At 44.1% G+C, this 27,409-nt stretch overlaps 1 protein-coding gene across 4 annotated transcripts in view; it reads left to right on the top strand.

The window, feature by feature from the left end:
- The window catches only part of IFT122 (intraflagellar transport 122), a 1,464,758-nt gene that overhangs the window by 1,415,450 nt on the left and 21,899 nt on the right, over window positions 1-27,409 (top strand). The window contains exon 29 of one of the 4 annotated variants that reach the window (XM_069643450.1): window positions 11,830-12,569. The exons of 2 other annotated variants lie outside the window; for them this stretch is intronic. In XM_069643450.1, coding sequence (XP_069499551.1) covers window positions 11,830-11,919 — 90 coding nt within the window. In that variant the 3' untranslated portion in view covers window positions 11,920-12,569. Of the gene's footprint in view, window positions 1-11,829; window positions 12,570-27,409 lie in introns of those variants that run through there. One more of the 4 variants, XM_069643449.1, reaches the window with a different exon arrangement.

Raw genomic sequence — 27,409 nt, 5'->3', positions numbered from 1 at the left:
CTGCCTGTGTTCAAGAGGTCCCCAGACCAACGTTCCTTTTTCACCATTCCGGTCATGGCCCAGTTTCTGAAGGACCTTCTAAACAAGTTTCCGCCAACCCCTTTTGTTGTCCCAGATTGGGATCTTAATCTGGTTTTGACCTACTTGATGCCAACTCCGTTTGAGCCTATGCATTCTTGTTCTTTGCGGTTGTTGTCCCTTAAGACAACCTTTTTGGTTTGCAATCATATCTGCCAGGAGGGTTAGCAAACCTTTTTCTGAAGTTCTTTCATGAGAAAAGTTCTCTTAAAGTCAGACACGGATTCCTTCCTAAGGTGGTTTCAGAATTTCATCTGTTCCAGTCTATTGATAATCTGCATACCTCAAAAGAGGAATAGCGGTTCTACCGGCTTGATCCCAAGAGAGCGTTAAGCTTCTATGTTGCTTGCACGTCTGAGTTTAGGAAGTCAGACCAGTTGTTTGTGGCCCATTCCTTGTCTAGAACAGGCCTTGCCATCACTAAACAAACCCTGTCGCAGTGGATTGTTTTGTGCATATCCGAGTGTTACCAATCGCCAGGCAAGGAGCTTCCAGCGAGCATCAGGGCCCACTCGACCAGGCGGGTCTCCGCCTCTACTGCCTTCCTGAGAGTGGACCCAGTTAGGTATATATTCCTAGTCGGCCACGTGGTCATCCTTACATACCTTTACCAAGCACTATGCCTTGGGATGTTCCACATGGGAGCTGACTCTAGGTTTGGTTGGGGCGGTTCTACAGAATCTACTGGTTTAAATCTTTCTGCCCTCTTCCGTTATCCTAACTGCTTGGGTAGTCTATCATGATTAGGAATCTGCAGGAAAAAAGCAATCCATTGAAGGAGAAATTACCTTACCATTATGTTCTTTCTATGGATTCTTCTCCCGCAGATTTATCATCGACCCTCCCATCCATCCCTGCTCAGAAAGTTCTGTGGGTTTTCGCTTCTGTCCAAACGGTGATGGTACTGGGATGATAGCTCCTGTTTCAGTCTAAAAAAAAAAAAAATGCTTCAAACATTGTTGTGGGGGTTCGCTCTGTTGGGATGTATCCTTGTTAATGTTTTAACGGCTGGTTAGCCACCTCCTGTGGAATTTCCTTTTGCAGCATTCAATCGAGGGCCGGGGGAATTGGAGGAACTGAAGCATGGGGCGCAGTGACGTGCTATATATACAATGCCTGATGTCACATCCAGAGCCCACAATCGAGAGCCAGACAAGAAGGATCGACGGCCGAGTCGAGGTCTACTACGCCCCCTGTCGAAATGTTTCCAAACAGCAGAGCTGGATGACAGATATCTATCATGATGAGGAATCTGCGGGAGAAGAATTCATTGAAAGAACATTACAGTAAGGTAATTTCTCCTTCTGCCTATATGGATGTTGGAAAGACTTTAGCATCTCTTGTTATGACTATATTCAACAAAGATCCTTCATTGAGTCTACTGGCTTCAGGTAATGCTGAACGTCACCTGAATGCCATGATCAAGGAAGACTGAAATAACTCCTTTTGTTCCAATGGTGTGTATAAGGAGAGAACGGACTGTGAATGCAGGAGAGGCTCCAATAGAGGGAGGAGAGCAACCGCTATGCAGAGGTGCAGAAGTGGCGTGAACGAAGCAGGTCCCGCTAGCTGGAGGCTGGACGGCGGGTGCTTTGAGTGAGCAGGAGGCTCCGGGCAGGGGAAGACATACGCTGGGAAGACAGTCGTCTTCACTGGTGGTGCGACCATTGATGTTCAGCAACAGACACTGTGTCATGGTCACAGGACGAGGACCACTATCTTTATCATCTAAAGGGTCCAAATGGACCCAGTCCTGGCGACCCATGAGAAAGTGTGCTCTGCACACTTTGTGTCTGGGGCTTGTGTTACTTTCTCCCCAGCAGACTCCCCACGTGCATCTAAACCAGGCGTGGCCATTGGGAAACATTGGAGTGCACGTGCAGCAGTCTCTAGGAGTGGCAAGGTGGGGCCACAAGGCAGAGCCAAAGGGCGTGGCTGGAACCAGGCTATTTAAGCCTGCCACACCCGTATGCAAGCGATTCACGTTAGTCTGCTTCCTGCAGCGTAACGCTTACCGCCGCCTGAAGCGCTCTTACCTGATTCCAGCTCATCATCTCAGCACGCATCTCACCTGATTCCAGTACATCATCTTCAGCGCGCACCTTACCGGACTCCAGCCACACCATCGCTTGAAGCACAGCTTACCTGACTCCGACACTTCACCTTCAGTGTTCACCTTACCTGCTTCCAGCAATACCATCACGCGAAGCGCAGCTTACCTGACTCCAGCAACATCATCGCCGGAAGCGCATCTTACCTGTCTCCTGCCATCCCATCGCTTGCAGCGCATCGCATCGCATTTTACCTGATTCCCATTTTTATTGGAGTCGAGGCACTTCCTCACCTGTTCCGGGTGTCCAGCTACACGGGAGCTCTTCTTCTCGTCCAGCATCCTCTTGGATCCATCCATCCAGTAATCGCTGGCAGGTCTTCGGATAGCCGCCTCCCGCTAAACACCGCCAGACCATCCCTTCAAGAGAAAAGGACACACAAGGTTAGAGACAGCATAAATATCTTACGCTTGGTAGCGCTACGCATAAGCCTTGCGCTCGACCTTGAAACCCAATTTACTTTCTATTTGGGGACCTTGTAATCCCCTCTGGCACCCATTTGGACTCGCTTTCAACAACGCGACTCCGCGTGGCCATCTTCACACCTATTGGGGAGAGGAAAGACATTATAAGGGTTAGGGAGAATAATCACGGGAAAAAGACATTGCAAAAGGATACAGACACTAATCATTGTTAAGAACACTTACCTTCAAAGTGGTTCAGCCACAGTCGATGTGGGCTGCCACGCACACGGACCAGTGAAGCAACTAGGTCCATCAAAGGCGCTCCTGCTGATGAGAAGCAGGACGGAGAGCTCATCCTCACAATAAAACAGGTGAGACTATATGGGTAAACGCATGCTCACCTCATTCTGGAACGAAGGGTTTGAGGGAAATCACAGTCCAACTACAGCATTCTCGCTGCCTCTCGTATTCTCTCAGGGGCAGTGCCAGCAACCAGAGCAGCCCACACTACAGAAGCTGGGGAAGAAGTCTGATCCAGGGGAGACAAGTCCAGGGAGGGCTCCAACCGTGCCCCAACGCCCCCGCAGGACCAGGTGAGCGTATTCACTGAGCCCAAAGACAGGAGAGGAGCCCGGGTCCCCGAGCTCCACCCGGCAAGCACCATTTCCGCAGAGAGAAGTACTGACTAGGAAACAGACGCTACAGGCTTGTGGATGCCAGAGATGCCTAGCACTGTTGGTTTACAGGAGGAACGAAACCGACACAGGTACGAGAAACAGAGAGAATGGAACAGGCATACTGTCCTACTAAAAGAGAGTGAAAGAGATATGAACACTTTATATTAAAGCCGGAATAGCCGCTAAAGAATGAAGTATTCAAGAGAAGCTAACGGACACATGGCCCGCTAACCAGAGTGCAAGGTTATGAAAAAAGAACAGACATAAGTCTTACGCTAAAACAGAGTGAGAGGAAGGTGAATGCCCTTCAGCAAGCCTAGCAAGGTGCATAAGACCATGGGAACTTGTATTAACCGAACAGGCAGACGCCCCAAGATACATTTTTTGATATTGATATTTTACTTATATCGCACCCATACACAAGTGTTTCAGAGCATTTTGTCCCATTGCCACGAAGGTGTAAAACAAAGAAGTGTCTTTTCAAGTAATCCTGGAGGCATTGGGACGTTTAGAGTAAGAAACAATAATTATAATTTGTAACCAAGATTATACCATTATATCCGAAAGGAACTTAGAGACTGAGAACAAGCCAATTAAAAGTTGGGCCTGGCAGAAGCCCACACCGAGACTATTGTGCAAGCCTCCCCTTTTTCCTTTTAGTTAGATGTTTTCTAAAGTAGAAGGGCCAGTTAATTGGTTAGGATTCGGACAGAATGTCAGAATCTGAGTCCTCGGATTCTTGACTCACCTGTTTGCTTCTTGTGGATTTCTTCTTTGAGTTTGCGGGTTTCCTTTTCCTGGAGGAGCGTGCCTTACAAAGGTAAGCTCTGGTTTCTTCAGGATCCAGTCTGCTGGGCTTGGAGACAGCACTGGTCCGCGATTCTAGATTGCGGTGGCCCCGCGGCTCCGGTGAAAAGGCACTGGTCTACGATTCCCGTTCGCGGTGGCTCTGCAGCTCCGGTGAGGCGGCGCTGGTCCGCGGCCGCCGCTCGCAATGGCTTTGCAGCTCGGGTGAGGCGGCGCTGGTCCACGGATCCCGCTCGCGGTTGCGCCACGGCTCGGGTATGTTCAGTTGTCCAGGAGGGGACCAGGAAAGAGACAGATAACTAGGTACAAAAAACAGGCCTAAGAAATTAAGGGGGCAACCAGGAAGGATGGAGGATACCAGGATACAAGGAAAAAGGGGTGAGACACTAGCACACAACTTGCCGGACGAAACGCAGGCAAGCTAGCGTTGAGACGCGCAGAGGCACGGGGGCGTTTCACTTTTCAAGGGAGCATGAGGTCTCTACAGACGACTAGACCGCACTGAAACATAGCGTCGGCCATGTTGAAAAGGATTGGATCAAGGACTAATGACTGAGGGACCAGGCAGACAAGAAGGGTCGATATCGCCGATTCATGACAGTAGACATTTGATTTTGGACTTGACGTCTACCCTTAGCTTTAGTTTTGTTAGGCAGGGAAATTCCCTCATAGCGATAAGGCTAGCTAGGCATTTTGGTAATTATCTAAATACATTTTTTTAACTATGACCCAGCGTAGTCTGAGTCCTTCATCTGATTCACCACATCGCTCACTGGCCTGTACTTTCCCAAACTAAACAGGGTGAGGGCTGAGGCAGACATTGATTTCTCCCAAATGGCCATGATTATCTTCAAGCATTCGCTGAATGGGAGGAACAGCTGGTCTTTCTGTCCCTCATCCACCATGTCAGTCCCTCGGATAGCCAAAGCTTTACCAGCCCTCCGCATAAGGCTAATATAAGGGATGAACTCCACATTAGCGCCCATAGAAACACTAACACAAAGTCACTGAGGACTTTTGATAAAGTACTATCTGGCTCTTATACTACTACTACTTCTTCTACTACTACTACTACTACTACTACCTACTACTACTACTACTGGGTATGATCTTTACGGTATAGCCCTGAGCAAAATCTAGGCTTTCTCCCCTTCTCTGTGTCTGGTCGCCACCAGTGTATGAGATTATGGCTCGCCGCAGGCTCATGTCTATCTCTCCTCTGGGTGTGGTCTCTGCCAGTGTTTGAGATCTAGCCCATAGCAGGCTCTTGTCTTTTCTGGTTCTTGTCCAAAATTCAAAGAATAAAAAACAAGACGAAATGGCCTCTCATGTATGGCCATTGGAAGATTGAGAGCTTTGGGTTAACTAATCTGATTGTTCAATGTATCTCTTATTGCGTGTTCAATTTATCTCTTTTTGGGTTATTCCTCTTTCTTCATCCAACCCATGCTCCACAACAGTGGTCTGCAACCTGCAGCTATCCAGATGTTTTAAACGATCACCTGGATGATCCCTCATCATTGATTATTCTGGCCAAGGATGATGGGAGGTCCAGTCCAAAACATCTGTAGAACCAAAGGTTGCAGACCCCATTTCTAGGGATAGCATGTGTTTCTCATTGAGTCTGATTTTTACCCTTCAGGTCGTAATGAAAATAAAACTGATGCGCTACAGTGGAGAATGACCCTTCAAAAGGTTCCACTGCAGGCGCAAAAATGGGGTCTGCATGCATGTGGATGCCACGGGGTAGTGCGGGGTGACAGTCGGATCATTCTGGTATGGAGTGGGTAAGTAGCGCTCCTGATGGGAAGGGTCCAGAAGAGGCTGCAAACAACTCTGCTCCTCATGTGTCCTTAGGGACCTCCATAGTCATCCCATACAAGTCTTATCGCATGTGCGTCTAACTGGCTCAGACTGCTAGAGTGACACTTTGTGTCAATAATAATATCTAAATGGGACCGGGGTGGACAGAGGTGATAAACTGGCCTGGGTTGCCAGTTTGGTGTGGTAAGTGGGGGCTTGCATTTAAATAAAAATGGGGAGGTTTGGCTTGACAGACAGTAAATGGGCTTTCAGGCCCTTTGGCATACTCTAGGGCTATAAGCTAAGATGGTTGTCACTATGATTCACCCTATGTATGTCCACCTGTGAAGGAAAGGTGAATGAGTGCAAGGTGGCCCTTTTCTAGGGCAGTTCGATGCAGGATTGCCAAGCTTATTCTAATTCACTCTTCACAGCAATCATGTGTAATGAAGACCTCTTCCTGGTTCTAGGGACCAGCACGGTGGTGACTCAGGGTGTTGGTGCCACTCCAAGCCAGTGGATGTTGGAATCTCTGGCGGTGTGGAGAGGTTCCTCTGATCACCCACCTTTGTCCCTGTCGCATGGATTCTCTCAATCCCACCCGTCCACTAGGGCAGACTATCCCAAAATGTTGTACCCCTGCCTAAACCCCACGTGAGACCTTGCACAGCAATACGTGTACACTTCCTTTCCAAGTTGAGAGAGCCTGGCGCTCTCCCTGAGCTGACCGAAAACTCTTAACAAAGAGCACTTTCCCTTTAAAAGAAAACTACTTCCATGGAATTTAAGGCGGTAGTATGTGTTTAGAAAAAGTTACAGATTCACACCACATATCAAGGAAGTTGGCGGGATCCGTGCTGAATGTTGCAGCCTGAGGATACAATGTTGCTAATCTGCAACTTTCAGAATTCAAAAAGCTTGTTGGCATAAACTAAGTTAAAGAGGCTTTGGGGCTCATTATAACTTTGCCGGCGTGGTAATAACATGCCAGTAATTAAGTTTACCGGCACGTTACCGCACAGGCAAAGTACACTTTTGCTGGTGGGCTCCCGATTTATCTCCAGAAATGGGATGGAGGTAAGTCAGGTGCCTTACCGGCAAGAATCACTGTGATTACCTGTGCAGGTAATACCAGCAAATCCCCCCATGGAGTTCAAATGGGACTTCATGGCATGGGGATTTACAACAGTTGCCAGCATTCATAATCCGGCGCTAATTCCACCGGACCGAGTGCAGGTAACAGTAGTACAGTTTGCCGATATACTGGCGGTATTACCGCCAAGATACCAGCAAACTCATATGGAGGCCCCTTGCTCGTTAACAGATAATCATGCCCGAGAAACAATGGGCCTCATTACAGTTTTGGTGGTATCCCGCCGGTAAATCCGACAATATGCCACCAAAATGGTAATAGTGTTTCTGCCACTTGGAATGCCAGCAGTTACGCCATATTCCAAGTAGTGGAGACGCCAGTAAATCCCCATTCCATGGAGTCCCATAGGGCATTTTGTTGCCGGTGGGAGCAAGGTTTACCTCCAGCTGTTAGCTGGAGGTAAATCAGTGCCCCTACCGGCAAACCTGTGTCATGCTGGTGCGGTTAAAGTCCAGTCCTGCTGACTCTGCCTACTGGCAACCCCCGTCAGTCCTTGCCTCCACTAGACGGGTACCTGACTAACTACCTAATTACTAGGGAACGGCGGCGGGGCATATGGAGGAAAGGGGACTATGGACTACGAGTACAGAAGTCACTCCGGTGGATACATTTTTCTTACTCTTATGTCCCGTCCCCTTGCCTCCACACTTATGGGAGATTACAAAGCAAGAATCCCCCCGAGTGTCAGGCAGCTAAAGTTTAAGCAAAGAGATTATGCTGCACCGACTGACGGAACCCAGAACCTGATCTGGATGCCGTGTCCATACAGTAGTGTTTGCAAAAAGCCCACATGGCTGCCTTTCCGATTACTTCCCAAGGAATGTTTCTCTGAAATGCCAATGCAGTGTCTTTAGATCGAACTGCATGAGCATGCAAGCCTTTAGGGATGGTTTTGTTTTACAATGTGTATGCTTCTGCAATACAGTAGATGATCAATCGCGCTATGGAGGCTTTTGATGCTCGACTGCCAGCCTATTGGCTGACAATGGCACAGGTCAGCTGTCAGACTTTCTGTATTGCTTAGAGCGCTCTATATCGAATTTAAGTGTATTATCAGTCTGTAATTCATAGTCTGAACACACAGTTTAGCCTAGACAGCACCAGGAAGTAAGGAAGATTAAAATCAGCCAGGGTTAGTCCAGGTTGTTAAAGGGAAATTGTCTTTTGTGCTGTCCAAAAAGTGCTCCTGTCCCGTCCCCCAAGACAGACAGGTCAACTAGCACGTAAAAGAAACTTAGGTTGAGCGTGCTAGAAATAGGCTTGGCCCCACCCCAGTTTCACTGGGGGACAACAGCCAATCCAAGCCCTCATCCAATTACAAGCCACAAGCGCAGACCCTCACTGTAGGTAACACAGAATAAGAGTACCAAGCGCCAGTTGCTTTATGTGGGCTGTAGGGTCAGGAGGCTTCCGTTTCAGGAAGGTCGAGATTGGAGAGCAATGCAAGAGGCAGAGGCTAAGGAGACAGAAGAGAGTGGAGGGATGTCAGCAGCAGAGAGCAGGAGTAGATGGTGTGAGCTAAGAGGATCAAGGAGGATGTCGTAGCAAAGGGTGAAAGAGGACAGAAGGATATGGTCGGAGTTAAGAAGGTGAAACAGGGCAAAATGTAGATGGGACAGAGGGCAAGAGGCATCGGTGAGAGCTGAGTGATATTGTAGGTGGTAACATCAGAAAGACAACAGTTGTAGAAGGAGTTGATAACATCAGGATCCACAAGTGGAAGTCAAAAGGAGGTGATGGGAATCAGGGTGCAGGAGGAGGCGTTGAAACCCAGGTAAAGGGGAGGCGATAACGTCAGAGGTGCAAAGGGACACAGAGGAGGTCATATCAGGGGGGAGATAGTGAGACTGAGGAGTTGGAGGGAGTATTACCATAAAATGTAGGTGTTACTGGCAGTGGTAGCGAAGCTGGTATGGAGGAGATAAGAGCCTAACGCCAGGTGGGGAAAGGGACTCCTTTGTAGGAGCAAGCTCCCAGAAGAGGAGGCGTCTTAGGGGGTAACAACATTGGGCAGAGAAACGAGAGCGGACCAGTCAGTAACATCCCTAGAGGAAGAAGAGGTAGGCCCATCAGGAGGGAAAGAGTACGAGCCACTATTACCTTCATGATGATTCAGGCATTCTAAGTCCATAGAACTCTGATATTGACATCCCCTTAAGTATAGGAATTAGGCAATTTGATCGTTAAAAATTGCTCCCCATGTTCAGTATATTTAGGCTTTGGGGATTGCAGGGGTGTTCCCCGCTTCCTCAACATTGGAGACGGGGGACCGGAGAAAAAGGAAAAAGGGACCATGCAGCGTCGATTCGACACGCGTTAGAGGGACATATCTGACACCACAGGGGCAGCAGGGGAAGCAGCGGCGAGCAAGCAGATAAGTAAGGGGAGGTGGTGGGGGTGGTGTAAGGCACAATTTGCTTTGCTTGGCAGAATTACAAAGCGATTTGCAGCGAAATTGACTATGGTCCACAATGTACAGTATTGTCATTATTCTACTGCTTGGCATAAAAAAAACTACCTAACTGGCGGGTGGGCTGCAGGATTCAGTTACTTAACGGGACCAATATAGGTAACTGCTGATTGTAAATTCAGAAGCGGTGGAGTGCAGCAATCTTAGAGCAGAGTTTCAGCCTTGCCTGCAGCAGGAGCAGATTCCTGAATAAATTGTGAAGGCCGGACAGCTATGGACTAAGATTACATTTATCACCATTAAGTTCATATTTCACTTCTGATGATTTGCGTAGGTGTCTTCTTTTTGCAACAAAGGATTGCTGAGAATGGTCCCATTTTTTACGGGTTTGTTGAGCTCTTTCAGCAGTTTTTCAGCCACATGAGAGTGTTTTAAAAGAAGGGTAGGGAACAAGAAGGAAATTTAAAGTGGTTGTTGATTGTGTGCAAGCTAGATGTGAAACAACTTGTACAGAGTGATTGTGTGCGGTTTGACCACTTCTTCAAGTAAATCTAGTTGAGTTAATGAATGGCAAAAGCCTAGTCACCTCTAAAGATCCATTGAGATTCTGTTAGTTGGCAGGTGGTAAAGCTTAGGTTTAGGCTCCTGACACCGTGGTATTTGAATGCAACTCCGATAGTTCTGTCCTGGGATCTTTGCAGTTTACTTAGCAGGCTATTTTGGAAGCCATATATATATATGTCGTCAAGGCTGTGAAGAGAAGTGACCATTGTAGACCAAGCGGATTTAATGCACTCTTGGATGCTGCATTTGGTTGAAGTGTGAAGGAAAGATCGTAGTTGAAAATCACGCATGGGTTACATGCTTTTGTGGATGTAGTAGGTTTCCTCTAAATAATTTGATCTACTTATTTTTACAGTTTTTGACTGCAAAATTAGGGGAGACCACCTCCCACCCCCCTCACCTGCTCCCATTTCTGCATACCTACCCCAAACCTACCATACACCTGTTTTGCGGTAACAAAAAAGTAACAAATGCAGCAAAATGTGGTTAAGCCAAACAGTTGGTAAAAAAGGTGTGACATACCACTTTTGGAACCCAGTGAATCTGGCCGCGCTAAAGAGACACTGGGCCTATGTATAACAGCTCCATTTTATGAGCTTTGAGGCAAATCCAGTTTTCCGGCATCCAACTCCGGGTCTTCTGCGGTGTCCCCAATGGCTCCATCCTCACACCATTCCTTTTTAACCTTTACATGGGGGCTCTGGACACTCTCCTCAAAGATCCCAATATAGCCATCCACCAATATGCAGACGATACTCAGTTGTACATGAGAGTAAATAGCGCAAAAAGTAAAAAGGTGATTATCCATACAACCATCCTGTATTAGGTCTGTAGTCTTCGTCTCTTTCAGTCCAGTCTGCTGTGACAGACACCTGAATATCCAAGGCCTTAATAGCCCTCAAAACACTTGTGAATGAGGGCGAACTCAGCATTTGAGACATTTTGGGACACAGTATCATGTGAGGTATCCAATCCACGTAGGTCTGCAATGATCATCAGGATTATCCTTCACAAAACTCTCACAAGCCCTGGAGTAATGTACTTCCCTGTCACCAACATTGCAGTTGTCCTCTGTTTAGCAAGGTATCCACCTTCCTGCGTGATCTCAACTCTGCATTTTCCATCTCGAAGCCCAAAGGCCTCCAAGATACCTCTGGCATCTTGCACTTTTAAATAACTCTGGTTCCAGGGGCTGGACTTTTCTGTGAAAGTGCTAGACCCTATGGAGTTGGCCTAACAGCAGAGCCAAGTGTAAGCCTAATTATGCAGATGGCTGCATTTCTGCAGATGTGAGCATGGGTGCTGGACTTTGTGTTGTCACTGGTGAAGGAGGGATGCAGTATCCACTATCCCTGCTTTTTCTGTCAATTCTCGTAGGCAAGTGGTTTCTCCATCTGTTTGATGCTTTTATTTGGAGTCGGTCTTGCTAAACCTAATTGATAACTACTGATGTTTTAAATTAAAGCTTTTCTTTGATGCTTTTAAGTGCACTACTTACACAGCATCTATCTTCCCAATCCCTGTAACCAATTGAACCTTCATGAATATTGTATTCTATGTCAATTGCAGAGGTACATGTATCATCTTCTTGTTGAGTGATGGAGACTTGCTTCTTTACCCAGTGTAGGACGCTTTGGCTAATAACCAAAAGCTATTTCACATTCCATTCTGCCTGAAACTCTTTGTCGTCGTTGTATGGCTTATGATCACATGTGTACTAGCTTATCAAACCTGAACAACCAGCAATCTAAAGGGTATTGTTTCATGGACAGACACCATCTTGTGTATTCTAATGAAAGTTCTCAACATGTCTTCTTTGCAGATGTTCCACACAGAGGATTACGAGCTCCTGGTGCTGCAGCACAACTGTTGTCCCTATTGCCGGAGGCCAATTGATGAGTCTAGCCAATGAGAGGTGCCATGCTGTAAAATAAACTGAAGTCACCAATGTGTTTACCTCAACGATAAAGATCCATGGTACAGATGCTGACATCACCCTTTCTGTTTGAGTTTCATGGCAGCCATGTTGTTTAACTACTCCATTACACATCTGGATCCCACACTGTACTGCGCCATAGAGTTGCCAACTTATCATGGCATGAGGAAAAGGCACATCTAAACCATCCAACCCTATACATATGTGTCGCAGTTGAGTACCAGTATCGTTCTACAACCTCACTCTGTTGTAGAATGCCAACAAACAGGATGTGCCATCACTGTGGAACAATTAAGTCTTTGAAGCTGTTTGGAGTTCGTGGAATCGAAGTGTGGACAAAATAACAGGACAACTTCAGTGGTCTGTACCTAGGAGAGAAAAAGGGAACATAAAAGATGTAAACAAATGCAATATGTGTTCAATGATAAAAAATAATATTTTTAAGAACATTTTATTCTGACAACCTGTATTTATATCCTTTTTCATGTTTATTTTTATGGGGAAAAACACATGGATAAACATTTAAATGTACATATATTTTCTAATTCATTTCATATAGCAGTGGCGTTTGAGTTATGCTAAATATCACACAAAAATACTTCAATTAAAAGATGATTTAACTTTAAGTGTCTGCTTTTATCACCTTGTGTACCCTGTTTTATATTTCATGAAACAAATCTTACAGCTTATGAAGGCACGGTGCAGCCTTGGTTGGACATCATGAAGTACTGCATGTATTTCATTCAATAGATTTTTTTTTTCAAATATATATTCAGCTCTGTTGTTTCTTTAGCTAACCTGTGCCTTCCTGTTAAAAGGTAACCTAGATTGTCTCCAATGTGCAAATGCAAAGTGGATGCCTACTTTTTTTCTCTCAAGGTCTTCAATTGGAATTTCAGGGCTGTCATTTTTTTCTTGTAATTTATTAATTCAATGGATTGCATGCATTCTCCCACAGATTTTTCATCTTGATCGATATCCATACAGCTACAACTTTCTCCAAAATGTTAACAGGGAGCGTAGTGCAGCTCAACCTCATCTCTCAACTCCCTCGTGTTCAGCCACTCCTCGACTCTCGGCGTGACGTGGATCGCCATACTTAAAGGATGCCCTACGCCCCTCTACCATATTTTCACACGCTCAGCATGATACTCGGACACGGTTTGATCTTTTCAATTGGCTTTTACAACTTGAATATCCTTAGTAAGCCAAAATGTCTTGCCTAAGCCTTGAGTTCGACCTCTGGAATGAAACCTGCATCAGCAGCGACATCACCCACCATCCGCGACCATCTTAGGCCACCCCAAGATTGTGCTCCCGTCTGAGCTTTTGTGAGAGCGAGGCTATGTGCCCGAATCTAGATAAGATTTCTTCAACTCGATGCAGTCTATTTTCGACAACGAGGGTGATCCAATCTCTTTTGGGATGGAGGCAGTAGTTGGCGCAACCATGGATAGATCTGATTTTATGGCGAACCAAGCAGGCTTACTGGAGTTGGCAGAGGGCCAGCACCACACGAGTGGTCTAGACAACATGTCCCTCGACATAGTTTCATGAGGCAGCCCTGTTTACGCACTGTGATGAACCCTCGGATGCCGTCCCTTCTCCCATAGCGGGAACCTCGTTGCATGGGTCCAAGGAGGTGAGGCCACTACCCGATAGTCCCCACGAGGATGGTACTCAGCAGGAGGATATCATGTGGAGGGATCCCCCTTATGGGACCAGGGACGACTCTTCGGGGAGAACTCGGTATGTCTATAATACATGCCAACTTCCCTCACCTTCATTCCCTGGTCACAGAACACCAGTACCCCACATTTCCATGTTCTTGTGTAGAGAAGATAGGCCAACCCATATAAGAACCACTGAGACAAGAGTAGGGACTACTTGCCTGAGGAATGCTGGAAAACGGGGACGAGGAAGAGTCCAGCGAACCCAATGGAGAGTGATCATATTCATACTGAGACGAGAGTGATGTGCGGAGCGAGGAAGAGCGCCCTGCAATACCAAAGTGAGCAAACTTGTCTATACGGACATTGTGGGAGAATAAAAACTAAGGAGGGCCTCCTGATGGGGTCAAACCTTTCCTGGATGAACTGCGAGAGTTAGCATATCATGGCTGGGGTAATCAAACCAGACCAAAGAGGGGATGTTAAAGTACTATCACAAAACAATGGCCAACACCACACTCAAGTAAAAACTGGAGAAAAGATTGCACAATGTATCCTCGAAAATACCCTATATTTGAGACGGATACCACTGAAAGAGGAACCAAAGGTTTTGGGGAGGCTGGCCAAAGCCCTGAATCCATACCTGATATATATAAAAGAGAGAGTGTAGTTGTGGACACTGAAGTAATCCCTGATTTGGCATTTGCTCAATGCAATGATCCTTTCCTGACTGAAACATTCCTTAAAGCTATAACAGAACAGGAGGAAGGTAGCGGGAAGGAAGGTCAATTTCTTTCCCCAGACAGGGTTTGTTGTTTACAGGAGATACTAGAAGTGACGAATAACCCAGATAAATAGTTGTTTCGAGAAGCAATCGGAGAGTGTGGCTAGAAATAGCTCATGACCACCACACGTCTGGACATTTGGCTATTGCTAAAACACCGGGACAGGAGGTGAGTCGATTTTATTGGCCGGGGGTATACACTTATATTAAAAACTTCATATCGATTTGTACCTTATGTCACATAATCACCCACCAGCTCCCTTACAGCTCCTACCTGTTATAGATGCCCATGTTTCCACATAGGGATGTATATTGTAGTCCTCTTGTAACAATCCAAGATGGGAAACGGGTATATTCTAGTAATACTGGACTATGCCACTTGCTTTCCAGAGGCGTTCCCTATGCATAGTAATACCTTTGCAAGAGATCCTCAAACATCTTATACCTTTCCTATCCCAGTGAGGTTCCCAATGGAACCTTTGACTGAACAGGGAACAATTTCATTAGCAAAATCATGGCTCAACTCATATAGATATTGTAAATTAAGACCTTGAGAACCTCTGAGTATCATCCTCAAATGTCTGGTAGAACCTTTTACATGACCCTTAAGAGCATGTTAACAAAACTAGTTGCTGCTGAAACTGGGATATGATGGTTCCCTGCGACCTGTTCGCGATCAGAATGCCCCCCCCCCCCAATCTTCCCTAGGATTTTCACCATTTGAACTCTTGTGCAGTTAGGACCCCAGGGATGTCCTAGACATGCTACGAGAAACATGGGAAGAACCTATTAATGGGTATAGTTCATGAGAATCTGAGTGAAGCCCAAGAATATCAGAAAACCCATCTTGACAGGAAAGCTGTGACCCAGTCTTTTTCTATCGGACAGAAAGTGATGGTATTGCTAACCACCTCCTTTTTTTAAAATTGAAATATTTTTTATTAATAAAGACAAAATATTATAAACTAAGTTAACATATTTTGTGTGAATACATAGTTCAATAAATAACAATTAGTTAAAAATGGATGATAAATAAAAACTTGAAGTAATATTCAATGCAAGGTAAATGTTGAATACAAAATATAAATTTTGAAGAATTTCAAGCACTGATAAACAAGGGGGAAGACCTAAAACAAGCACACAAACAATATACAGGAGGAGAGGAAAGGGGAGGCAGGGGGAGAGTTATGAATTCTAAATAATTATATATTGCAATTCAAATATTGTAAGAATCTATTCCGTTTTTTATTGAAATTATGTAAAGAATCATTCATAGATGCATGACAACGTTCTATTCTATGTGTTGAACATATTGAGTTCCACCATAAATTGTAAGAAGGGTTGGAAGCATTTTTCAATTACTAGAAATATTATGAAAAGCAGTCATGACAAACCCGGTTAAACAGATGCGTATAATCAGATTGACTAATAATAGTATTGAGATTAAAGTGCCAATCATTAAATTTGTTAATGTTAAGGGTTCTGAAAATGAAAAAAAAAATGTGTAACTGATTCCAAACTTTAGACCAAAATGAATGAACCAGATGGCAATAAAAAATAAATCATGTGTGTAAAATCAGCATTTGTGCAATTGCAAGACCAGGATCTATTGGATGCAATACGTTGAGGGGTGAGAAAGGCCTTATGTAGAATAAAGAAAAAAGTTTGAGTGAGGTTGGCCGTAGAGGATGTGGAATGACATAAATTCCATAACTTAATCATCACATCTGAAGAAAACTGAAAGTCCCAATCGTTTTCCCACCTCCTAATGATAGTAAAATTAAATGAGTTAGAAGGTAAGGGTTCATTAAGGAAAGAATATAATTTTGTGGCTCTGAACGAGAGATTATTCATTAAGAAATGTAAGAAAGGAGATGGGATTTTCTGTTTAAAGGAGGGGAGGCGTTTAGTAATTGATTTGATTAAGGAGGTATGAAAAGGGAGATCAGATGTGGGGACATTATATTTTCCATAAATATTCATAAAAGGAATTACATTACCATTTTGGAATAGTTGATTAGTAAATTTAATACCTCAGGTATACCATCTGTGGATGGTTGTAATATTAGATTTAGAAGAGTTTTGTTTATTAAACCATAAGAATGTATCATTAAGTTTAATTTTATTGAAAGAGTTATCTGGTAGTTTATTCCATATAATTTTGAGAATGTTGGGTATGAGCTAGAATATCAAAAAACAGTCTCGAGTTAGATGATGTATACCTTCCTTTAATGAATCCTGATTGGTCTCTGTGGATGAGATTTGGAAGAAAGGTTTCTAGGCGTTGGCGAGAATCTTGGCATAAATCTTCGAATCTGAATTAATGAGTGAAATGGGGCAATCATTTTTAACATTTGAGGGGTCTTTATCTGGCTTGGGAAATAGCATAAGGAGAGCTTCACTAAAAGATCCTGGACATTGTCCTTCCTACACTAATATAGTGGGAAAATTATTCTAAAAGTTTAATGGCAATAGAATTGACAAAGGTTTTGTCAAATTCAACCGGGAAACCATCTGATCCAGGAGCTTCATTAGGGTCAAGATCGTTAACGGCATGTTTAATTTCAGTAATAGTAATAGGTGAACTAAGAGAGGAAGTGTCCATCAGGTTTTTTGTTTCGCTTTTTCATATGGTTTGGAAAAAATAACTAATGTTGTCAGAATTAATGTAAGAATCATTTGAATACAATTTAGAATGAAAGTGAATACAGACATCATTAATTTCTTTAGGATTAGATAACCTAGTAACATCGGGAGATGTAATATGAGTAATAATCGTTTTTTCTCTTTTTTTTCTTAAGATCTGAAGCTAGCATTTTGCCAGCTTTATTAGTTATTATAAATTTTAGTTTTTGATCGAAGGACAGAGTTGGCAGCGTCTGTATACGTTTTATTGAAATCTATGCGCTCCTTAATGAGTATTGTTAGCGTATTTGGTTCTTGCTAAGTATAATATGATTTTTCAAGGTTTTTATTGACTTTAAAGAAGAATTGTGAGCGTGTTCTGCCTGCTTTTTTTCTTAGCAACATATTGTATAATAAAGCCCTGCAAGGAGGCTTTAAATGCGTCCCAATTGTTGTGAATAGAGGTATTTTGAGGATGGTTATTAAGGAAGAATTCACTGATAAATATGTTTTTTTTTTCAATAAAGGTTTGGTCTTTTAGCAAAAAGGTATTACATTTCCATCTTGGTGGGAGTTTGTTAGAGGGGGACCCTTCAAGTTCAGAGGAAACAATAGAATGATCAGATGTAGTTATTGGATTCATCTCAGAATTTAAAGTAGAAGGAGAGAGCGATGAATTAACAAAGATAGTCTAGTCTTGAAAAGGAATAATGAGGTGGAGAGTAGAAAGAAAAATCAGTCGTTTCAGGATGACAGAAATGCCAAGTGTCTAGGAAGTTTAGATTTTGTATCAAATTTAAGAATGAATTACGAGATTTGGAGTTTACGTAATTTGAATTTGATTTTCGGTCTCGAGCATAATCAACAATTTGGTTAATTTCTCCACAGAAGATAAGAGTATCATATGGTTTTAGCGATAGTTTAGAGAGTAATAGAGACCAAAAGGGAGGGGTTGGAGCATTCAGGCCATATACATTGACAATGGCCACATGGATATTATTAATAATACATTCAATTAAAATCCATCTACCTTCTGAATCTTTTTCTATGTTGATTGAGGTCAAATTCAGACGTTTGTTAATTAATACAGATACTACAGATTTTTTATCTACATCATTGGCAAATAAAGTATGGCTAGTCCACGTGGCTTTGATCTTAAGATTTTCAGCATCAGAACTTAAATGGGTTTCTTGCAAACAAATAATATCCGATTTCTGTTTATACAGTAAAGAAATAGTTTTGCTTTGTTTAATAGGATGTCCCAATCCCTTAACATTCCAAGTACTAATTTTAATTGACATCTGGAGTTAATAAAATGACGATATCAGATAGAATTAGAGATCATGTAATAAAATCACTGAATAAATTATGTACAGACAAAATTAGGTGGAACAAAAGTGCAATGGGATAAATGCAATCAAAATGATTAATGAATGAGGGAAATATAGGGAAGAACATAAGGAAGGAATGACAACATGATATGAAAATGAATGAGAGAAGTCAGTGAATGTTATGTAGTAACAAATAAAAAGAGTTGATGTTGTAAAGAACAAAAGAAGAAAACAAAAAGAATAAAAATCTCATAGAGGATGTTGGGAGGGAAGATGGAAAAAACATAACCGAGAGAGATGGAGCAAGAGACAGAATTAAGATAGAAAATAGGCAAGTTATATCAAAAGATGTTGACACTTATGAGGAAAATATATGAATTAAGTCTAGACAAGAGATACGAATAGCCTATTGATTCAATCATGAGTTATGGGACATAAAGAAGTACAAGACATCAGTGATCAAGTAGAGAATGCCGGTTCTGGATTTTTGATTGGAGATCTAGATTTGTCCCTCTGTGACTTGACGTGGATGGTATTTCTTTAAAGGGATGGAGGGATGGATGATGTTGACCTACTTCGTTTAGGAGTAAATTTGATATGTTGCCATTTAGGACTTTTAAAAGTCACATTTGAAGTAAGAGATTTTGTTAAGGAATTACGATCAGTTTGAGAAGGAGATTCGGAGTAGTTTGTAAAGCTTGGAGAAGATCATATAGGTCGTCAGGATTTGTAAATTCTTTAGTTGGACCATCAGGAATGGTGATAATTGTGGGATGTATTTACCCATGCATCCGAGCCATACCTCAAAACTGTGCAGTACTGACATGGAAAACTCATGATGGCCAGAGCTTCCCAGAAAATGCACAGGGAAATGCATGAAGAATAGGCTGCCACTCATTTTTGCCGATGTTATAGGCACAGAAGGACACTGCCTAAAACCACCATTGGACTACCCGCACAGTAGTCTGAAACCATTGGGAGTGGCAATGCTGATTGCCAAAAGCAAACCCATAACTGTTGGGAATTCATTTTCTTAAATCCCAAAAATGGGTGCAGTACCAGTACTCACCACTATCCAAAAGCCGGCGTTTTAAAACCACTCTGTTTCCCTGAAGGCAAGTCAAAATGCCTATTTTCAAACATTGCAATATGTGCAAAATATTTACTGAACACCAGCAGACATTTGGCAGAATGGAGTTTTGTGTGCCTACAAAATCTGGGAAATGAAGAGCCCAAAACAATGCTTATAACAAAACTGCTATGGAGTCAGCAGTTTAAGTTGCATTGGACTGAAAGACACTACAAATCTAAATGTTCAAATTGACTGAGTGACCTACTTTTGAGTGTCACATAGGTTGTAACTGTTTAAATGTCATAGTTTTAAACTTAGAATCAGCCTTCTAGCTGCATATGTGAAAATGTTTAGTTTTATTTGAATGCAGAAACTGGGGAACAAAAAGTGACATTTTATCTGAAACCCGGCTTAAGGAACTGAATTCTGCCTGGCAACTACCCCCATCAGGAGTGAAATTTGAGTCACCACTGTGTTCCCAGGCCAACCTTCCTTTTGCTGCCCACACTAAGGATATGCCATCTATCTGATAATTGAATTATCTGTGCTCTGCAAGAGAGTGAACAAAGCCCTCTTCACTCAGGCAAAGGTTTTTATTACCGCAGTCGTAAATTGTAGCTTCCTCTTGGCAGGAGCTGGGAGGAGCACTGCCTGTGAGAGCAAGCTGGCTTGGCAGAAACTGGAAAGACTGGTTTCTATACCATGTGACCTGGGAAACCACACCCCTTTGGAGCCAGAACATAACTTTAAAAAGATGAATAACTCATAGAGCGGACATGTGAAAATTTTATAAATGATACCATAATTCTTGTGATTTTTCTGCCCACATTTTAAGAGGTTTTTCGACCCGGTGGCGTGTTCAGGGGGGTGTCAGCGGAAAAGTGGATATAACTCTAAATGTATGCATGTTAAAAATCTGAAACTTCATCAGTTAATGTCCCTACTCCCTGCACACATGTATGTAAAGTTGGGTCCATGTCAGAAATTGCAAAATCAGTTAAAAAGTGAAATATGTGCCAGTTCTGAATGCAAGCTCCCAGGAAGAGCAGAGTTTGAACAGGGTATACCTCCTGTAATGCATGATGGGTGCATATGATTTTAAAACAATATGTACCTCTGCAAATATGTATTTGTTTCAAATCTAGATTTGTGTGTAAGTTGACAGGAGGAGTGGACTCTCTGCAGGCTGTAAAATGACATCACTCTGACTCACAGTTCATTCCCCAATCAAATGATAAATGGAAGTTTGACCAATTAGAAGCTGAGAGAGAGGTAGGGTCAGTGATGCTAGAACACACCCACATTCTAAACACATAAAAGCAGACAGACAGGACAGATAGGGTTCCAAATCCATTTGCAGCGGGACGCTCTGCCGGAAAAATCCATACTTACCTCCATCAACCTCCAGAAAGCCAAACTAGAGACTTCAATCTATCCAGAACTAAGAGACCAGACCAGAGAGAAAGCAGTGCTGTGCCCAGAGAGAGACCCGAGCCCAGTCCAAAACCCTGACCAGATCCATGGCGAGGCCCATTTCACTCAAGAATATAGTGTGAGTACCCAGCAGAACTGTGTAGAACCAATCTCTTAGTTTAAATTCATCTAATTCAATCTATTTAACCTAAGTAGAACTGCCTCCTAGCTGTCACCTGTCATTTCTAGTTGCAAGCTGCACTTGTCATTTTGAGCTTTTGAAATTTGCAAACCCAAAAACGACCTTTATTAAATCGCTCATATCTCCGCGACCGTTTGGGCTAGAGACTTGCAATAACTTTTATTTGATAGCTTAGAATCGTCGCATTCCTACCCCTTATAGTTTTACCGCAATCGCGGAACACGCATCCGCGAATTTTACCGCGATTTGCAATTTCTTCACATGTAAAAACTGCTGCTGCTTGCTTTCCATTTGCCAGAAATTCGTTTAACCTGCTAACTATCCCTGCATCATTGCTAGTGTGAGCCTGGACTAATATTAACTAGATACCACTCACCCAGAACCTCTGAAAGGGAATTAAAAAGCATTTCCAGCATATTTCTCATCCATTGCTAGCACATATCAAAGCATTTGGGCCTGTGTTTTCAAAACTCCTATCTGTTTTCTTTAAGCTTGCTGGGGTGAACTGAATCACATTTGATTGCATTTCTGAGAACTGTGTGTTTCCTTCCATTTCCTTGCCTTGCATCAAGGGGGGGGGGGGAATTGCCAGAGAAAAGTGATTACATTGTTTTGTTGAAATCATATTGAGTATTTCTATACTGCATTTCATTCATTCAACCTTGCATCCATTTGAACTCCATAAAGCATTTTGTACCACCTTCTTCTTTTGTTCCTATTTACCAGTGTGCTACCTTATCCATTTCATGTCAACTCATTAGTGATTATAAGAAGTGTGCTAGTGCCAGATTCTCCGTTGTTGATCTTTATCATATCAGATTAAGTGTGCTATTCAATTATTAATTTATTATAAGGTGTCATATATATATCTATTGTTTAAATTATCAAATAAACCTTTTAAACTTGCAAAACAGAACTACTTCTTGGCTCAGTGGGGTCAGGGGGATTCCAAGAGAGGGGTGTTATATAGGGGTAGTCATCCAGAACGCATGAACTGGACCTAAAGATATATCAATAAGGGTTTTCATTCAGTATTATAGACTAGGCGTTGACTTAGCTGTAGTGTGGAATTGAATCCTCTTACATAATCATCCTCGCCGGATCAAGGAGGCCAAATCTGATGTTTAGAGACTTGAGCGCAGGTCTCATGTCTAGAAATCTCTTCCTTTTTGCCTGTGTCGCACTTGAAAAGTCAGGGGAGATGAAGATTTTTTTTGTTTTGGAATAAAATAGGAGAGTTCTTAAGTGCTGCTTGAAGGATATGCCTCGTTTGTTGATATCGAAAGGAAGCAAGCTATAATTGGTCTTGGTGAAGCATCAGATTTAGCAAACCTAGGTCTAATTCTATGGGCACTTTGGATTTCCAATGAGGGTGAAAAGGTGATTCCAAGAGTGGAAGGAATCCAGTTGATTAGGAAATTGATGGGGGCATCCCCTTCAGATTTTTCTGGAATGCCATAAAAGTGAAGATTATCTCTGCGATTCCTATCTTCCAATTCCGTAATTTCTCCTTCTGCGATTCCTATCTTCCAATTCCGTAATTTCTCCCAACTGTAATATTTTGGTTTGCATGCATTCTAGGCCTTCAATCCTATCCTCGGCCGAGCTGATTCTTTCTTCGGCTTCATCAAGCCTACCCGTGAATAGTGTTATATCATTCTTGAATAGTTCATTTTGTATAGAAGAGGAGCGTGAATCTAATGAAGAAATCGAGGTGTGAATGGTGACAAGCTCATGCAAAACAATGTCCATACACGAGTTAATGGAAGAGCCCTCTGTTTTCCACATTGTTAGATAATTAAGGTAGAGATGGCTGCAAACGTGAAAAGGTACAGGTCAGAAGATGATGAAGTTGTAGGAGTCACTAATTGGGTATTATGTTTCTAATGCACAAAAATCTCAAGCAGTAGTAGGGGTAACGTAACCCGTTTTGCTCTAAACAGAACAATAAACTTAAGGTGAATTGCAGCACCAGTTATATAGTAAGCATAAATAATATAGAGGTATTATGTACGTTTCAAACTTAGTATGATGCACAAATAAGCTGCGTAGGTGTGACTTCTGTTAGTATAGCAAAAAGTATACAGATCTACATGCAGCTGTATTACTTACTACTTTTGAATAATGACGATGCAGTTGTCCTCAGAAAAATATAATGAACACTTGCAACAGGTCAAAATTGATTTGTATTTGATTCTGCCATGGACTGTGTAACAGAGCCTGTTTCCCATAAAACATTAAATAACTTTGTGAGATGGAGTGTGAGCTCCTTGCAAAAGGTTTTATAAAACTTATTTGTAAACCCGTCTGGGCCTGGGGCTTTGCCAAGGGGGAGCGATTTGATAGCTGATTCGACTTCCTCTGCGGATATTGGGTCTTCCAAAGGCTCCTGTAAAGCTAGTGGCAGCTGTGTGAGGTTTGCTTTTATTATGAAATCATTGGCGATTTGTAGGTCCACCCGATGCAGGGCCGTAGTTTCCCCAAGAATTCCTCAACAATACGGCGTTTACCCTCTTCGGAGGAGGTGCCTTTGCCTTTCTTATCACGTAGGTAGTCTATCCTATTTTGTTTTGCCTGTTTCCCCAACTTGGCTGCTAACAATTTATTAGCCTTGTTTCCCTTTGTGTAATAAAATTTCTTAGTACGCATCATGCAGTAGGCCGCCCTCCCCATATGATGTGCCTCAAGCGCTTTCTTGGGCATCCGCAGGTCTCTGTGCGCGCCGTGAGGGTTTCTTCTTGTGTACATCCTCCAATCTACGAGCTTCACTCTCTAAGTGTTACTGCAGTAATCTCCTGGCCCTCCCCCGCTGTGCGGCCTGCTCCATAAAATACATCCTGATCACTGCCTTACTTGCATCTCAGATCGTGCCCCAGCTCACATCGCCAGTATCATTCTCCTTGTAGTACAGTTCATGGATTCTTTTATATGGGCACAGATCACTGGGTCATCTAGTAGGAAATCATTTAGTCTCCAGGGGGGTCTCAGAGGAGGGGTATCTCGAAGAGGGGCTATTGTCAATAAAACAGGGGAGTGGTCTGAGAGTGCCTCAGGGAGTATATCTACATCTAAAACCATCTGTATGAGCGAGTCTGAGATAAAAAAACATGTCCAGCCTGGAGAATCCCCCATGGACTGCTGAGAAGTATGTATAGTTCCTCTCATCTTGATGACAGTACCTCCACACTTCTATTAAAGAGCGTTCCTTCAACAGTGCGGTGAGAGCCCTAAAGTTATTCTTGTCATTTAATGTTGGCGGCAAAGTCTTATCAACTAGTGGGTTGATCACTGCATTAAAATCCCAGCCTAAGATCACTTCCCCCTCTACATGGTCGAGTAAGGCTTTAGACAATTTTAATGTCTTGTTTAATGTTTGGGGCATATATAGAAACCAATGTGATTTTACGTCCATCTAACATGGCATTAACCAGAAGGAACCTTCCCTCCACATCCCGAACCACCCCCAGCGTCCTGAGGAAGATACCCTTGCGCACCAGGATGGCAACCCCGCGTTTCTTCAATCCGCTTCAGTTAAAGAATTTGGTGGGATAGAACCTATCATTAAGGCGGAATTCATCAGCCTGTCGTAAATGGGTCTCCTGAAGGAATAGAAATGATGCCTCTAGGGACCCCAATCTATGGAACAGTGCTTTACGTGTCAGGGGGGAGTTCAGACATTAAGGGAGATGCATTTAAAACTCGGGGTTGCCATATTAAAGTCGCTCGGGTTTTCACCTTAGGTAAGCCCCGCTAATGAAGCCGGGGACAGGATACTCCTTCAGACAACTCAATGCAATTCAACCCGTAACTGTTCTGTGGTGAGTGAGAACATAATGCCAGCCCAATGGCTTCAAGTTAAACTTAGAATAATAATGAAAGCAAAAACAGACAAAATAAGGGAAACAAGCTATTTTCACCGTAGATTGTGCTAATCCTAGTCCCAGAACCAACTTTAACCAAATATGAAATATGTCGGGCGCCATCCACTCAGGCGCCCAAGTCTGCAAATGTACGGAAACCTCTATTGCCCTCAAGTAAGGCTGAGCAAGGTGTTCAAAGGCGGTGGAGTACTGCAGACCCCTCAGGTGTACGTTGAGGTGACCCGGGCCCTCCCGGCTACACGACACAGGGCTGAAGACAGGGTGCCCCCAGATGGAGCAGGGGACAGAGAGAAGAGAGGCATGTCCAGGAGCCCCAGATCCTCAGTCTGGTCATAGTAAGTCCGCTTCGTAGAGGAGTATCTGGGCCAGGCGATGACCAGCGAGATGACCAATTCCTCCCAGTGAGGGTCGTTAGTATAGGCCGCGATCAAATCACGTAGCCGCCCAACCTTCCCCCTCCGACGAGACTAGGACTGATGTCTCCTCTGGGGCTTTGCCTACTTCCTCAGGTCCGATTTCCTGATGTGGTTTTGCTTCAGGTTGGGGCCAATGCTGGGTTTTCCTGCGCCAGTCTTTTGGTGGGGGGGTCTAAAGTAGTCCCATTCTGATCTTGAGCATGAAGGCTCGGGCCGTCACCGCCAGGTGCCTCCGACATCAGGCCCCTCGCCTCTTCTTCAGAGGAAATTACATAGTGGTGATTATGGAGGTCGAAGATCAGGTTGCACTGAAACCCCCAACGATAGCGGATCTTCTGAGCCCTCAGCCAGGTTGTTACCCTTTGCAGCTGCCGTCTCCTTGCCAGAGTATAGGGGGCCAGGTCCTGGAAGAGCTGTATCTTTGCACCTTGGAAATCTATTGAATCTGAATTCCTGGCTGCCACCATGATCTCCTGCTTCTGGCAAAAAAAGTGCACTCGAGTGAGCACATATGGTAGCAGAATCCTTTTAAGTTGGGCTGAAGAGTATACCCGATGGGTTCTATCCAGCTTTAAATCTTCAGCTGGCGAAAGATCAAGGAGGGATCTAAACAGTGTTTCGACATATTCAGCTAGTTCCTGGTCGGAGACCTGCCGGGTGATACCTCGAAGGCGCAAATTATTAGGTCTCGACCTATTTTCCAGTTCGGCTTGCTTTGCCCATATATCTTCAAGATGCTCCTCAATGGCCTTCACCCTTTCTGCAAGAACCTCGTTGTCATGTGATTGCTCACAGGTTATGTTTTCCAGGTCATTAACCCTAGCCTCCAGCCCCCCGAGGTGAGAAGTTAGGTCTGCAATAGACTGGGCCAATGAGTCTTTAGAAGTCTTAATTTCCTTTTTGATCTCTTGGGTGATGTCCTGTTTGAAGGACCTAAGCATTCCCTCCAATCCCTCCTTGGACAGAGCCATGTTTGAGTCCAGTTTTGGGGATGGAGCCAGGGGAGCCCCTGCTGTGACTGCGCGTGTGGGAGGTGGATTTGCAGGCTGCGGCGCCAGATAGGCCTGTATGCCGTGTGCTTTCTTCTTAACAACTATTTTGGCATCACTTGGGTAGCTTGCGGGGGCCACCTTATTAGATTCGCAGTGTCGCTGAAGGATCGCGAGGCGGGGGACAGGCAGGGGCCAGTCTCGTGTGGTAATTTAAAATCTACAATTGGGCCCTACAAAGGATAAGTGCTTCATGCACTGTTATGTCCAGGTCTTATTCTTAGAGCCTTGGGAGATCCATCTGAGCCGCTCTTTAGTATTAATAATACTCCCCCAATGGGAGGAGAGACTCCCAGTCAGCACCCCAGGACATTTCAGCACTCACCCAGCAATTATTAATCAGGCCACCGGCATACATGCTTGGACGCCAATTCTCCCCTCCAAGATGGTGCGATCCTTCTCCAAGGCTGCGCTCCGGGCAGAGCCCCACTCGCCAGACCTCCGCCAAACACTGGGGCACGATTGCTCCAGATCCTCAGTGCCTCAGCTCTTCCCCTCCGAGCTCCAGCCCGGTGAGCAGGAGGCCCGAGCGCTGCAGCCCCAGCGGATGTCACAGGCAGCGGGGGCCGAGAGCAAGAACCTCCAGCCTCTACCTGAGCGTCAGACGGCGGGGGGCACTATCCCGCTCGAGCCCGCAGGCCTCGCAGGACACAGCCAGTAGGCATAGGCTGAGTAGTGTGGGTTCCCCCCCTGCTCTTGTCCCTGTTGTCCTATGCCCTGACCCAGAAATGATAATGCACACACAGTTATGTATTGTGGAAAATTTGGTGGCCGTAGGCCTGTTTATTTTATACAAAATTAACGCTACACACTGGTTATGACGACTGTACAATAACCAACGCTTTTTGGGCACCTCGTGTCCAGGGGTTGGGATGCCCACCTTCCTTTCGACTACATTTCGTTGCCCTGCGGCATCCTTTCCTGGACACGTGCCGCCGCCTACGACTTTTTCTTTTACCGTGTACCGAAGAAAAGTACTCGGCGTTCCTGTTCCGGATTTCCTCCTTCCTTTCTTGTTGGGCG

The sequence above is a fragment of the Ambystoma mexicanum genome, chromosome 2p (genome assembly GCF_040938575.1).
Source record: "Ambystoma mexicanum isolate Mex_15411 chromosome 2p, UKY_AmexF1_1, whole genome shotgun sequence".
NCBI classification, from domain to species: Eukaryota; Metazoa; Chordata; class Amphibia; order Caudata; family Ambystomatidae; genus Ambystoma; species Ambystoma mexicanum.
The sequence above is the reverse complement of the archived record's forward strand: the minus strand, read 5'-3'. Positions and strand labels throughout refer to the sequence as shown.